The 16,703-nt window shown below is 32.1% G+C and overlaps 2 protein-coding genes and 1 long non-coding RNA gene across 3 annotated transcripts in view; 2 read left to right on the top strand and 1 right to left on the bottom strand.

Annotated features, from left to right (window-relative positions):
* Positions 1-1,034: 1,034 nt before the first annotated feature.
* LOC126880764 (uncharacterized) lies at positions 1,035-1,826 on the bottom strand. Its single transcript, XM_050644817.1, has one exon. It carries the CDS (start codon positions 1,824-1,826, stop codon positions 1,035-1,037), a length of 792 nt encoding a protein of 263 aa, XP_050500774.1.
* A 4,958-nt stretch (positions 1,827-6,784) lies between these two features.
* LOC126879583 (uncharacterized) lies at positions 6,785-9,179 on the top strand. The gene is made up of 3 exons (XR_007696133.1): positions 6,785-7,263; positions 7,900-8,057; positions 9,000-9,179. It is a non-coding gene; the product is annotated as an uncharacterized LOC126879583 (long non-coding RNA).
* A 1,301-nt stretch (positions 9,180-10,480) lies between these two features.
* LOC114335863 (bromodomain-containing protein homolog) overlaps positions 10,481-16,703 on the top strand; it is a 141,372-nt gene continuing 135,149 nt past the window's right edge. The window contains exon 1 of the mRNA XM_028286150.1: positions 10,481-10,852. Coding sequence (XP_028141951.1) covers positions 10,657-10,852 — 196 coding nt within the window. The 5' untranslated portion in view covers positions 10,481-10,656. The remainder of the gene's footprint in view (positions 10,853-16,703) is intronic.

Raw genomic sequence — 16,703 nt, 5'->3', positions numbered from 1 at the left:
TTGTAAGAACTTACTATTAGGGAATTGTCTATGCCTTCTATAATGAAAATCTCTTTTTAAAACAAGGTTATGTAATGTGACATTAAACCATGGTGCACTTTTTTGTCGAAATCGATTTTTAATTGTTTTTGTATTAAGATTATTTAAATAAACACGTAATATTTCATCACATAAAGAATCAGGTTCATTCCAAATCTGATTTTGCAAGCTGTATATTTCATTTTTGAATTTCAGTTTGTTTAAAGTTGTTACTGTATAATACTTGTCAGTGGTTATAAATGATGTGTTTTTTACCTTTAATAGCTGCAGTTGATGATCACCGAAACCTTCATCTACTATATATAACGTTGCATCAAAGTTTAAAGTGTTTGTCATCACATAATCAATACATGTAGCCGAATGATTGGTGATTCTGGTAGGGTTAGTTTTATTTAATATACTAAAACCGTTGGACACAATTGTTTGACAAACTAATTTTTGTGGGATACTCTCTTGAATAAGGTCTATGTTAAAGTCACCTAGTATCCAAACTGGAATTTTTTTATTCACAAATATGTTTAGTGCTGTATCCAGTGCATCAAAAAGTTCATTGCAGTAGAAATCTTGAGGTCGATATACTCCACCCACTATAATACTTCTATCGATCTGTAAAAATAACATTGAACACTTTTTATTATATCTGTAGACTTCTGAGTACTCGTAACAGCTTTTAACAAATAACCCTACACCACCACCTTCTTTATCCCTACAAACAAAAACTGAACTATAACCATTCACATTAAAATATGTTTCTTCACCCACTCTCAGCCAATGTTCGGCCACTACAATTAAATCTGGCATATTTAACTTAACAACTAACGTTTCAAAGTTCAATATCTTATTTCTCAAAGACTGAGCATTCAGGTAGAGTATGTTAAACTCAGTACTATTATCACACTGTACTTTATCCAGTTTAAATTTTATTTGCAATTTACAATCATTATCCATTTTACTAACGTATTTTCCATTTTACTATAATGTTCACACAAATAATATTAAAGAGTTTTGATAATATCCTCATTGTGAATGTAAATTGGCTCAGAATCATCAGATTTTTTTACATATACCCTACCATTTTTTGTCCAACAGTATTTGTATTTCCTTTCCTTTTTTAATTTGTATGCAATGTTAAACAAGTTTCTGTTTGTAAAGGTGAGCTGCTCGTTTATATAGATCTTTGAGGTATTCTCTTTGTTTTTGTTGCAACTCAGCATATTAGATTCCATTTTACGATTTTTTCGTGCTTTGATAAACTTAGTTTTTATATCACGTGATCTCATCTTTGCAACAATTATTGCTCCATTTTTGGTTTCTTGTTTGAAGCAGTCTGACACATCTTGACTATTAAAATTACATGATAAAAGATCATTAGCAATTTCCATTAGAACTTCTTTGGGATCTTCATTTTTGATTTGAGTTCCGTGAATCTCTAGGTTACAGGAAAATTCTTTGATTTCTAGTTCACAGATTCTTTTTTCCAGCTGGCTAACTTTGGTTTTTAATTGGATATTTTCTCTTTTCATATCTCGCAATTCCCGTAATGCATTTTGATTTTCCACTGTAAGAGTATCAAATTTGCTGCTCAGGAATTCCATAGATTCTTCCATTTTCTGAAATAACTTTTGAAACTCTGAGATTTCCTTTGATTTGTTTGAAGAAAAATCGACTTCATCCGACTTAACCTCACTTTTTGCACATTGACCACATTTGATTGTATTTCCTTTCATTGCTCCAGATTTTTCTGCACAACTCTCGTGAAAATAATTTCCCTTACAAATACTGCACATTACAGCATGAACTACCTTTTTTTTGCAGAAAAAACAAAATTTTTCTGTAGAGCTCATTTTTGTAATGTTTACTTGTACTTAACCTTCCTTTATTGAACTTTTATTGCAGAGCTACATTTATGGAAAATGAGATGGAAACACAGCAAAGAATCGGAAATTCCGAGCGATGGTCTAAATGCTCTCATACAATGTGATGAAATGATGTATCCAATCATTAATAAAATTTTAAAAATATTGTGTACTCTTCCAGTAAGTGTTGCATCTGCAGAGAGGAGTTTTTCAGGACTGAGAAGACTTAAGAGTTGGCTGAGGGCCAATATGGGTGAAGAACGGTTAACTGGCCTTGCACTAATGCATGTCCACAAGGACATTGTTATTAACGAAGACAATATAATAGAACGTTTCGCTAAAAGTGGAGTGAGCCGAAACATAGAGTTCGTCATGTAGAGTATTAGTTTTTTGTTTATAATTTCATTTCATTCGAGTTATTGTTATTTTCTCTTTTCAATATATAAAACATCCCATTCTGCGTTTTGTGTCTGTATTGAAATTGAGAGCTAATATCTAATTGTACAAAATGGCCCCCCCCCTGAATTAAGATATATGACCGCCCTTGTTCCACTGTATATGCAAGTGACGATTATTCACCAAGTACACAAGTCATTTCATTCCGGCTTTAGATGATCAAAAGGAATATTTTTATTGGTCAGTAAGATAATAGAGATCTTAAATGTACATAACTGCTCTTTATTTACTTACCATCATCTTGTTCTATTTCAACTTTTATAGGATGTTTCTTAATGTCTATGTCTATATCATCTGTATTTTCCCTGGTCCTGGTAGATTCCTGCTTAATTTCAATTTTAAATTTATCCTGTAGAACTTCATCTACTTCATTATCTATTTCTCTTTTGAAAGTCCTCTCACCAACTTCTTGTTTTACTTCAGTTGTATGAAACATGATTTTACATTTAATTTGTTTTAGTAATATGTTCTTGTGTGATAAAATATACTGTATAATAACTTCAAAACAAAATATTTCTGAACTTATAATGCATGCAATATGCAATGCAATAAATAATTAAATAACAATAAACAAAATTGGAGGCGTCAACATCAAATGTCAACAGGCAACGCAAACGGCAAACTGCCGAACTGCCCTTATCTTAAGGCGGTGCCAGACATCCGACATGCGGTATTTGGCAAATACTGAACAAGTGCTTGCTAAATAGCAAAATTTGATATTTAATATTTGAGTGCTCATGAAAGTGTTCGTTAAACGGCAAGCACCTTGCACCACATATTCGAGATTTTTCGTGTATCGAATCACTGTCGGAACAACAAATATATTCTAAACGAACAAATAAGGAAGGTATGTACATAACGGTTAGTGATACAGAGTTTCTTATAAATTTAGCCGCTTTTGTCATTAAGTCCGGTGGAAGTTTGTTATTAAATAACAGAAAAAAGCCAAGAATGAGAAGATGGTGTATGGTGTCACTTTTAAGCAAACCACTTTTTAAGCTTTGTTTTGCTTTTTGCGAACGGGCTTTCTAAATGATGCCATTAATGATTGCTTTTTCTTTTTTAACTCACTTATCGTGTATTTCTCACCGATCTTAATAGGGCAGTCAATGAGGGTATGTGGCTCCGAATTCTATCCTACAATATCGATTTTCGTGATATTTTCACAGTAAGTAGGAAATAGCCCAAGACACAAAGTCTACCCTATGCCGATGTGTGCTTTTGTCTTGGTGACGGTTCCCACCCCTTCTCGGGGGTGGAAAATTTTTTGCTTAAGTAACTACGGAAGTTGCTAGAGAACCTAATACTAAGCAAAAACTGTGCTTTTTTTTCGAAAACTCAATACTTTTTGAGTTATTCCTGGTTGAAAATTAGTCATTTTCATTGAAACATAAAACCTTTTCAAACGGGTTTTTGCGAATACAGTCGAACCAGCTTATTAGAGTACCGGTTATATAGGAATATCCCGGTTTATGGAATATAAATTCGAGGTCCAGAAACGTTTTCATTTACTCCTCAATAAATTTATCCGTTTATTGGCATACGTATTCATAAGACAATACCGTTTATTAGCATATATTTCAGGTCAACGAATAAATTTTTACCTATAATTTCGAAATTCCTAAAAATTTAAATTATGTCTTGTATTATAATTTCTCGCCAAGGGCTTTCGAAGGCCTGTAGTGCTGTTTAATTTATATTATTTGGGTTTGTCAGATAGGTAGTAAATATTTTATTGCTTTGTTATGAGTACTATTATGTTATGAGTAGAAACTATACATATTGCCACCCAGTTGCCTGTAATAAAATTTTTAAGAAACAGTTCGCCCATCCTAATAGCTTGTAAAATTATAAAACATTTTTGGGGTGGCCAAACCATTGTAAATTTTTCTAATTTTTATAATTCCGAGCAACAAAAGTGACTAGTATTTTATGTAACAAGAAAACAAGCTACATTTACCGATTATTTTTCAAGACTAAATAAGTAATTTTCTTATTAAGTATATTATGTATTTTAATACGAAAATATTTACATAATCTATATATTGCATACATTTCATATTAATTACTGTATGCATCAACATAATATAATGCGTACTTTTGGTTTTTTAACAAATACGGTACGCTATTGTATTCTTGACATAAAAAGACCCAAAACAATATAAATATACATATTAACATAGTATGTACTATTATTACGTATATTCGCTACACTTATTACGGCTAGCCACCAATGATCGATTATTAGAATATCCCGGTTATAAGAATATTTTGCTTGGCACGAAGGATATTCCAATAAGCGTGTTCGACAGTACCTTAAAAACTATAAGTACATCTAACTAAAAAAACTATATAACACTATATAACTATATAACTAAAACATTTTTGTAGCTTATAAAATAACAAAGAGATTATTTCCTTTATGAATCTTCTAATTATAACACAAAAAGAGATATGGTAAGTGAAAAAACTTGTTTTCTTGGTGCATGCTCAAATCAGTGTATTTAACACGAAATAACAGAGAAACGGTCGATTTTAGGTGTATAATGCCACCAATAACTTTTGTTGTGCTTGAAAAGACCTTTAAAATAAGCAATATTGAATGTCGATTACATTCAAACTACGCGAGATAAGCTGTAAAAAATTTAATGACTAACGTATTTTAAGAAAAAAATGAGAAGTATGTTTAACCCCTCATCCACAAAAATTTAAATGCATCGTTTTCCTTCTACAATACATTTTACTATAGTGTTCTTTTTATGTTCAAAAAGTGTTAACTTCGGGTTTAAAATGAATGGTTTTTGAAAAAAATAAGATCAAATTATTGAGCGCATTTTTAAATTTTCTTAATCCTTTTTCTCCATGTAACTCGAAAATGATAAGAGATGCCAAAAAAAAGATTCCATACAAAAATGAAAGTTTTTTCTAGATAAACATTTTGATTTTATTTTTTATAACAGTATCTCTTATCATTTTCAAGTTACATGGAGAAAAAGAAGATTTTTAAGAAAATTGAAATATGCGCTCTATAATTTGATCTTATTTTTTTCAAAAACCATTCATTTTAAACCCGCTCAACTTTTTGAACATAAAAATAACACTGTAGTAAAATGTATTGTAGAAGGAAAACGATGCATTTAAATTCTTGTGGGTGAGGGGTTAAATATACTTCTCAATTTTTTTCTTAAAATTCGTTAGTCATCAATTTTTTGCAGCATATCTTGCTTAGTTGAATGTAATCGACATTTAATATTGCTTATTTGAAAGGACTTTTCAAGCACAATAAAAGGTATTGGTAGCATTAAGGCCGCGTCCCACCATCAAATAATTTGATCAAACTGGTTTGAGCAAACTGAAAGTGACAGTTAGTGACGTCACATCCTGAGTGTTCATTTGTGGATAATAATGAAAAATTTTAATTTTAAATAAAGTACAAACAAGCTAGACAACTCAATACAAAAAATTTGATCAAACTAGACTGATAGTTACAGCTCAGATTTTTAGAATTTCAAAAAAACTGCAATTGTGACGTCACTTTGACGTACTTCCGGAGTTTGCTCAAGCTGTTTGATCAAATTATTTGATGGTGAGACGCGGCCTTTATATACATAAAATCGACCGTTTCTCTGTTATTTCAAGTTGAATACACTGCTTTGAGCATGCATCAAAAAAACAAACTCTTTTTACCTACCATATCTCTTTTTGTGTTATAACTAGAAGATTGAAGAAGGAACGAATCTCTTTGTTTTTTTTTATGAGCTACAAAAATGTTTTATATAATTTGTTTAGTTAGATGCTTTGTTTTTAAGGTATTCGCAAAAATCGTTTGAAAAGGTGTTTTATATTACAATGAAAATGGCCAATTTTCAACCACGAATAACTCAAAAAGTATTGAGTTTTCGAAAAAAAAAATATAGAACAGTTTTTGCTTAGAATTGGGTTCCTAGCAACTTCCGTAGTTGTTTAACCAAAAAATTTTCCACCACCGAGAAGGGGTGGGAACCGTCCCCAAGACAAAAGCACACATCGGCATAGGGCAGACTTTGAATAAGGAGATATTTTCAGGCTATTCTTAAAATTTCATTAAAATCCATGCAGTAGTATAGAATGTGGAGGTAATAACCTATTACCCTAACAACACACAACATTCCAGGAATGTACTACCAAAGTTCTATCAATATTTGAATGTCCTGGACATTTAGGGAACATTCGGTGAACATCTGTTTAAATTATTCCTGGAATGTTACCATAAGACATTCTGTGAACATACTACCAATGTTCCTATATTTTAAGTTGCGAAATAATACATACGTGTAAGAGATACAACATTACTTATAACATACCAGACAAACTAAGTGACATTTTAGGCCTACAGTGCAATAATATGTCAAATTTAAAGAGTTTCCCAAGATTATAAACATACAAATGTAATAAAAATTATTGTTCGCGAATATTCAATTTGGAATGCGATTTTGTTAATAAAAAAAATACTTATAACTTATGCAAAACCCAAGAGAGGCATTTATATTTATTTCTTTTGCGTTCATTTTCAAATTCGCCGTGCATATATTTTTGTGCATGGCGCTTGAGAGGGCATCACGTGACTAAAAACGACCAACCAACGACCTCGCTTCGGCCATCTTGGCATCTTCATCTTGGCGACCTTGCCTTGCCGTGGATTGTTTTTAGTTGTTTGTATTATTTGTGCTTTTTAAGAATATTTTTTTAATTCGGATACTTTTATAATAGCTTTAATAGTATTAATATTAACATAGTGCATAAAATGGTGTCCTGTTTTTAACGCAGTTGGAGTAGCAGAAACAAATGTAGATAAAAAAATCTGCAGGAATAACGTTTCAATTATGACAGAAGCTCAAAACAAATGACTGTGAATGAAAAGCCCTATTAAAAGGTTAGTATGCAAATATGTAAACGAAAGCATGCCCTGTATTTCAGAAAATAAATTAATACTATTAATACCCTAATAATACTATTCATAAAAAATCTTTTAAGTAACGTAGATATAACAAAGTGAATAAAAGGCATAAATCAGAAGAATTATTATTTTATTTTATATGTTAATAATTGGTCATATCCATTTATTATTTTAATAATAATTGTGAATAAGCCACAAACTTCGCTTATTCCTAACTAAAATAGTAAATAGAGATAGGTAATAACAAAAGGATTTGTAAAACTAAAATAATTCTTTTTGCGTTTTTGCTAGTGTATGCGTTTATAAATAGGATGGTAGACCACACACTATAATATGCAGTACCAACTAATGAATACACAGAATATTATAGTCGATTTGCTAAACTCAGTCTCAGTACTAATTACTGTAATTTTGGCAAAATTGGCCAAAAACAAAAAAAAAATACCTACTAAAATCACTAGCCAGTTGTGTCTGAGTTTGGGGAACCGACTATACTAATAAACAATTTCTAAGCTGTTTTATAATAATTTTGTGAGTTCATTAATCATATTTTTTATTTAAAACTAAAATTTGTTAATAATGCTTAGTAATGCATATATTTTGTATTTTTAGCTTTCCAGAAGATCCTGCGAAGAAGACATGAAGTATAGATCAGATTTGTTAATAGAGGAGTATGTTCAAAACACTTTTTAGAAAAAGATATTGACAGAACTTCACTTTCATCTGTTCGTTTGAGAGACTGTGCTGTTCCAATAGCTTATGTCACACAGGTATATGCATAACCTAATTAATAATACAGTCCGTACAATATAGATACTGTTGTAATTCATTATCTACATCGGAGATCTAAGTTGACATTGTTGCCCAACTACAAAAAATTTTTGAATTCATTTTAAGTCAAATATATCACATAATTATTGCGAAGTAGATTATACAACAAAACAGATTAATATTCAATGTAAATAAATAAAAACATCAGAAATCGAAAACAAGAATTAAGGTATAATCTTATGTTACAGTTATTAAGGTACCAAGGGTATTATAGGGATATACGTTGACCGAAAGCGTTATTATTATAATACCTGTGGTGCCTTCAACGTTTAATGCCCGACTAAATTATTCTTTATATGCGAAAAATTTGAATGAATTTTGAATTGATTAGTTTTTAAATAAGTACATTTACCAGTAACAGTAGTAACGTAATTGTGGTAACCATAGTTTTACTTAGGTTGATATTTGTCAACTTGACAGTATCTAAGTCGTTATTTAAATTTAATGCCCAAGGGCGTTATATCGTACTTAACAGACTTCGAAATGTCATTATTTGTCAAATAATGTACCAGTAGGACATTAAAGTAAATAATAAAAACAATAAATATAATGAATACTAAATACTTATTTGTTTGTGAAAAATCTATTTCTTTGTGGCTTTTTTGTAATTAATTATTCTAATGGGGAAATAAGCCACAATTTACTTGAAAAAATAATTTTGTTAAGGTTTCTACTTCCACATCGGATGTCGTTGTCAAAATACAAAATGTTCATTATTATTATTTTATTTATTAAATATTATTTATTATTTATTTAAATATTATTTAATATTTATTTTTTTATTATTATTATTTATGCATATTATTACCTGTAAATAATATTTCTTCTGATTGTTAATTGTAAAGGATAGAAAAATTACCTTTTATTTTATTTTCTTTTAGAATCAGCTGAGAGAAGTGGTCTACAAAAAACCAGAAAGTAAACGGAATATGTGGCTACGAAAAGCAAAAGAAAGGTTTACAAAGCAAATGTGACACATTTTTTTATAATATTTAGGAATGTCAGCAAATTACATTAAAAATGTATGTAAAGATTTTTTGCAATAAAAATGTTTATATTTATCAAGGATGTATTATTTGGTATGGCCATATATCGTCAGTGATGTGACAGTACCTCCTATCTGTTTTTTTCAAGAGATTTGTAAGATAGACTAAAAACTTGTTTCGGCCACCTCCTGTTTTCATATATTTTTTGACTTGTTTTGCAGTAAATTCAACTATCTATTTACTACAAAAAAAGTCAGAATACGTACGAAACCAGAAAGTGACCTTAAAAAATGTTTTTCGTCTCCTGCAAACCTCATGAAAAAACATATAGGAGGTATTGTCACATTACTGACGATATATTTCAGTGAATGTCTAAAAAATATACTGTGAATGTTCAAAGAACGTTCGTAGACATTCATGGAATGTTCTAACAAGACATTCAGTCTAAAAATATACTGTGAATGTCCAAAGAACATTCATGGAATGTTCCAACAAGACATTCAGTCTAAAAAATAGACTGTGAATGTCCAAAGAACATTCGTAGACATTCATGGAATGTTCCAACAGAACATTCTAAGAATATTTAAAATGCTGACACAGCACTTTCCTGGTACTTTCCAGGGACATTCGTGTGCATTTGGGGACATTCCAGGAATGTTTTCAATGTCCTGTGTGTACATTCTAGGAACATTCATGGAATGTTTTGTGTTATTAGGGTTATTGCTCTCATGACTGCCCTAATGGACATCCTAAGTCTTGACGTCACAAAATTGGGAGGAGCTTATATTTGGCCCCAAACAATTTTGTTTATAATGTTAAACACTCATAAGGAATTTTTAATCTATTGTTTACGTGGTTTGTGTGACAAAATAAGACTTTTCATTTAGGTATTTAGTTAAAGAAACGTGCCAATTAAGAGATTTTTATTCGTTTTGGCCCAGGTGAGTTAATTTAATGCAATGATTAGAACGTAAACAGTGTTGAGGTTATGTTTATTTTCAATCATCAAGGAATAAAAACCACCTGAGCAAAACGAACAAAAATCTCTAAATTAACACGTTTCTTTAACGAAATACGTAAATGAAGTCTTATTTTGCCACACAAAGCACATAAATGAAAAATTCCTTATGACCATTTAACATTACAATCAAAATTGTTTAGTTTGGAGCCAATATAAGGTGCTCCCAATTTTGTGACGTCAGACTTAGGCTGTCCATAAGCAAATAGCGAGCACTTGTTCAGTATTTGCCAAATACCGCATGCCGCATGTCTGGCGCCGCCTTTATCTATCAATCCACCTATGGCAAACTGTCAAAAACAAACCATTGACATTGACATTTCAGTCTTCCTTCTCTTCTGTCACCTGTCACAAGTCACAACTCATCCAATCCGAATCCGACAATCCAACGTTTGTCTAAACAAAAATACAATTTTTTACCTCTGAATTTTTTTTTTCAGATTTTGCCAATTTGCCACAATAAATCAAAAGCAAAAATGTGATTACTAAATAATGTTAGATAATTATTTTTGAACAAACTATATAATTTTAAGAATGGGTATAGATTTTGACATTTTAGAGCATTGTAAGAAGGTCAGAACTGATCATGGTCCCCCTTATACTTGTCCAGTTGAAAAGTGCGGTAGAACTTACAAATCTGTTTGTGGTTTATCATATCATTTAAAAAGCTTTGATCACGATAACCCCAGTCCTATAATGCCTGTACAAGGAACTCCCAAACACAAAAAAGGTAAGTTTACTTAAACATTTATTAAAGTAATATGTACTTAACTATTCAAGTAGGTAAGGACTTTATTTGTGTACACCTAGTCATAAATCTAACAAGTAATTGGACTTCGTAAGTCCTAGGTGGAATTCAGAGACAGAGAGACTAGTCAAGGAAAAAAGGTACTATACCAAAAATGGCTTAACACAAAAAATGAAGAAGACTACAACAGATATAGAGAAAAGAAAAGAGAATCGAGACATAAAATCATTCAAAGTAAGAGAGAGACCTGGGATCGAAAGTGCCAAAAAATCGAAGCACACATAATAGGACGAAAATGCAGTGAATCATGGAAATTTCTGAACAAGATCAAGAATAACGAAACACGCAACGACAAACTACAATAAATGGGTCCAACATTATAAGGACTTATTAACTGAACAAAGGCCCGAATACAGTAGACTCATGATTATCCGAGTCTCGGTCATCCGAGCTCCTCGGTTAACCGAGGCAAAAGTAATAACAGGTAAGTTACAATTTTCAATCTTGACGCAACATCGCCGATTCAAAATCAAAAAGAGGAATAAAGGTTATACAAAATCGAAAGACTTTTTTAAACAGTAATATTGATAAGGTAAATGTTTTTATCTTTTATAGACAGTACCGGGTGATCAGTTAAGGGTAGCGAGCGGCCATATCTCATAAGATATTGGTCGTATAGAATTGAGAAAAAAAAATCATGATAAAAGTCGCCAAGAGAAATTGCTGGAAATTATTTTCGAGTTTGTCAAACGTCCGCTAGAGGGCGTAACAACCAACACATAGTAGAAAAATGCGATTTTCATAGAATTTTGTCTAATGAAAGTTTATCGATGATATCATTTTCATATTAACAGACCATTTCCCTACATTTTTTGTCTAAAACGTTTTGTTCTATCTATCAAAATAAAGCGGTGGGAGAAGTTCAATTGTTTTTTTAAACAAACCAAGATTTCTTCCGTTTCTTTTGACCGATTTTAGCAAACTTAGGCTCATATAAAAGAGCATAATTTGCACTACAAAACGCTTATTTGGTTTTTAATTTTTGACGTTTGCTGTCGCCGCTAGATGGCGTTAACTGAAATGGTAGCAAATTTTTGAGCTTTTTTCAAAAAAAACAAATGTAATGATATATTAATTTTTATATATTTTAAAAGAGGATAAATTTCTCTATAATTTAATGAAAATAATTTATTATCTACCTTTTTTTGAACCGTTGATATTGACCAAAATATAATTTTATTACATTAAAAAATGTCACGCCACTGTTTTTTATCAAAATAAAAATCAGTTTCATAATCTCTTATGAGTTGCTAACAAAAAGAACCTCTTGACTTTTTTTCGTTAGACAAACGGTTTTGGATTGAAAAAATAAGATATGTTTACATGGGGCGCCCATATCTCGAAACATACTAATTTACATATTTGGAAAAAAATCTTAATAAAACTGTCCAACAACAGCAAGAGCAGTAACACTAAAAACAAGAACACAGAACTTTAAAAATAAACGTTAAAACTAAATTAATAATTTTGTCGTAAATGTTCAAAATGTTGTCCGTTATTTTGAATGCACTGGTCCAATCTCTTCTGGGTGGAGTTGACAGCTGCCTCAATTTCCGCTCTTGGTATAATATTTATCGCGTTTTGAATTCGGACTATCATGTCTTCTCGAGTAGTTGGTCGAGTTTTATACACTAAATCCTTTATTCGGCCCCATAGATAAAAATCAAGGCAGGTTAAATCAGGGGACCGTGGTGGCCAGAAAAATAGGCTGCCTCTACCAATCCAACGGTTAGGAAAATGCCTGTTCATAAAATCTTGCACATTTCGAGAATAATGTGCCGGGCATCCGTCTTGTTGAAACCACATGTTTCTTCTTACTTCTAAAGGCACGTTTTCTAAGAGTTCTGGTAAATCGTTCAATAAAAAGTTCAAATACATGTCACCGGTTAGATTGCCATTAAATATGTGCGGACCGATAATAGTACCATTAATAACACCGCACCAGACGTTAACGCTCCATCGACCCTGCTGATAATCTTCACGTAACCAGTGTGGATTAGTGTCCGACCAGTAATGCATGTTATGCAGATTTACCTTGCCATTACTGCTAAACGATGCTTCATCTGTCCATAATATTTGTGACAAAATAAGACGGTTTTCCCTAATGAAGTCTCTAAGCCAGTAGCTGTAATCGAGCCTACGTTCAAAGTCAGTCTCTTTTAAGGATTGATGAATCACGACGTGATACTGATGTATTTTAAAATCCATTAATATTTTTTGCACTGAGCCATAGGATATTCCTAAATATCTGGAGATCTCTCTTATGCTTAAATGGGGGTCTGCATGAATATAAGCCAACACATTTATAATGTTATCTTCTCTTCTTACTCTACGATTTCTTCTCAAAGTTGGAGTTGGTTGCACTTGGCCATGTTGCCTTAAACGTAAGGCTAAACGACGAAAAACCATTCTCGAATGCCGTCTACAGAGGGGATAACGCAGTGCATACTGCCTAGAAGCAATCGCCGCATTTTCAAAACATTGAAAATAAATTCTCAACATATCAAAGGCTTCTTCATTCGTAAAAGGCATGATTTGTTGTAAAAATACTTTTTACATAACATTAAATTAGATGTCAATGGCAGGAACTGTCAAAATAAATATCAGCGTGATTGACAATTTGGTGTTTTCTTTCATTTTATTTTCAGTTTCGTAGATCATGGCCTGCTTCGCTTAAATGCGATGTTAGTTAAGTTTGATTTTTAATTTAATTTATGAAATAATAATAATTATTATTAATAAATTATGAACTAATGCATTCTCTCGCTAATTAAATAATTATTAATGATAAAAATAATAGGTAATAATTTTATTATTGTGAGATGTAATATTTAAAAATAATTTTGAACCTTATAATTATCAGTATGTAAACCTATTTTATTTTTTCAATCCAAAACCGTTTGTCTAACGAAAAAAAGTCAAGAGGTTCTTTTTGTTAGCAAATAATAAGAGATTACAAAACTGATTTTTATTTTGATAAAAAACAGTGGCGTGCCATTTTTTAATGTAATAAAATTATATTTTGGTCAATATCAACGGTTCAAAAAAAGGTAGATAATAAATTATTTTCATTAAATTATAGAGAAATTTATCCTCTTTTAAAATATATAAAAATTAATATATCATTACATTTGTTTTTTTTTGAAAAAAACTCAAAAATTTGCTACCATTTCAGTTAACGCCATCTAGCGGCGACAGAAAACGTCAAAAATTAAAAACCAAATAAGAGTTTTGTAGTGCAAATTATGCTCTTTCATATGAGCCTAAGTTTTCTAAAATCGGTCAAAAGAAACGGAAGAAATCTTGGTTTGTTTAAAAAAACAATTGAACTTCCCCCACCGCTTTATTTTGATAGATAGAACAAAACGTTTTAGACAAAAAATGTAGGGAAATGGTCTGTTAATATGAAAATGATATCATCGATAAACTTTCATTGGACAAAATTCTATAAAAATCCCATTTTTCTACTTTGTGTTGGTTGTTACGCCCTCTAGCGGACGTTTGATAAACTCGAAAATAATTTCCAGCAATTTCTCTTGGCGACTTTTACCATGATTTTTTTTTCTCAATTCTATACGACCAATATCTTATGAGATATGGCCGCTCGCTACCCTTAACTGATCACCCGGTACTGTATTAATTTTGTCATTAAAATATCCACAGTTATGATTATTTACGTGTTTTTCTATCAATATAACCAATCTCAGTGTTAACCGAGTTTTTCCGTATCCGAGGTAGTCACGGTCCCAGTTACCTCGGATAATCGCGAGTCTACTGTACTCACAACCAACAGAGACGGAAATACAAATTGTAGGGGAAGAAATAAACATAAACAGTGTAGCAGTAAAAAATGCAATTAAATAACTAAAAAATAGAAGATCTCCGGGTCCAGATGGGATCAATGCTAAACTACAGTCGAACCCGCTTATTGGAATTGCCTTCGTGTCAATAAATAATATTCCTATAATAGGGATATTCTAATAACTGATCAAAGATATAAGATCATGATTACTGCTCTTCAGGAGACAAGATGACTGGGGAAAGGTGTCAGGGACACTAAAACGCACACAATTCTATATAGTGGGAAGGAACCAGGAAGCAAAGAATGTGGAGTCGCATTTGTGGTGGATAATGATTTTAAGTCAAAAATCATCAACTTCCAGGCAGTCAGTGAAAGGATATGTAAGTTGAGAATTCGCACCCACTTCTTCAACCTAACAATGATATTCACTGTCCAACAGAAGATCAAGAGCAACATACAAAGGAAAGCTTTTACCAACAGCTGGAGATAGTATATGATAATGCGCCAAAAAATGACATCAAGATTATAATGGGTGATATGAATGCTAAAATAGGCAAGGAACCGCAGTTCTATGGCACAATAGGAAAACACTCTGCACAATGAAACAAGCGAGAATGGGGAGTTTTTGATAAATTTTGCCACCAGTAAAAACATGGTTATAAGTTCCACATGCTTCCCACATAAAGGCATACACAAAATGACATGGATTTCGCCAGATGGAACCACAACCAATCAAATTGACCATGTGCTGATAGACAAAAGAGCAGCCAGTAGTATCTCCGATGTGAGAACACGACGAGGAGCATGCTGTGGATCAGACCATCTTTTAGTACAAACCAAATTTAGATGCAGAGTTAACAGCAAAAGAAACTAAATACAACAAAGAACAAACAAACTGGACCTGGAAAAACTGAAGATTCAGGAATGTAAAGAGAAGTTCGAACAAGAAGTCGCAAATGAGTTAAGGACGCTAGAACTGCACTCCATAGAGGGCAAATGGACTAATATCAAAACAGCAGTACTGACAGCAGCAGCGTCCACCCTGGGAAACAAGAAAAAGGAGAGAAGAGCAGCATGGTTTGATGACGAGTGCAGACAAGCAATCGAGGAAAGAAATGAAGCACACAAAATGTACATAACAAGAAGAACACGGGAAAGACGAACATTATTTGAAGTCGCAAGACAGAAAGCAGACAAGACATGTAGAAATAAAAAGAGAGTCTATGAAAATGGACAAATAGAAAAAATGGAAGAACATTTCAAAAACAACGAAATTAGAGGGGCTAACGAATACCTAAAAAAGATAAAAAGTGGGTATAAACCTCAAACAAGTCTATGTAAAGATGGAAGTGGGCAAATAATCAGTGACCAACAGAAAGTCACAGAAACCTGGAAGCATTATTTTCAGACACTACTTGGAACTCAAGTAGACATGGAAGATGAAATGGGTATGATCTACGTAGAAGAGAATGGAGTAGAAGCTCCAACCATAGAGGAAGTTTTCGAAGCCATTAAGGCCCAGAAAAACAATAAAGCTCTGGGAGTTGATGAAATACCAGCAGAACTATATAAGGTAGGTGGCGACCACCTAGCAAGTCACATCCACGCGCTCAGAGACGTATGGCAAGAAGAGAAAATACCCGACGACTGGAAGAAAAGTATAGTATGCCCGATCTATAAAAAAGGAGACAAACTCCAGTGCAAAAACTACCGTGGAATCTCTCTACTATGTACAGCATATAAAGTCCTCACGTATATTATAAACCAGCGGCTCCAACCACTAGCAGAAAATATTATTGGAAAGATCGACACTGGATCAAATATTCACAGTAAAACAGATCTTGAGCAAAGCATGGGAACACGATATTGATGTTCACAACGTGTTTGTAGACTTCAAACAGGCATACGACTCAGTCAAAAGTAGAACAACATATATTAATAACATTAATATAACAAATTTTGCTTACAATT

The sequence above is a fragment of the Diabrotica virgifera genome, chromosome 2 (genome assembly GCF_917563875.1).
Source record: "Diabrotica virgifera virgifera chromosome 2, PGI_DIABVI_V3a".
Lineage (NCBI taxonomy): Eukaryota > Metazoa > Arthropoda > Insecta > Coleoptera > Chrysomelidae > Diabrotica > Diabrotica virgifera.
The sequence above is the reverse complement of the archived record's forward strand: the minus strand, read 5'-3'. Positions and strand labels throughout refer to the sequence as shown.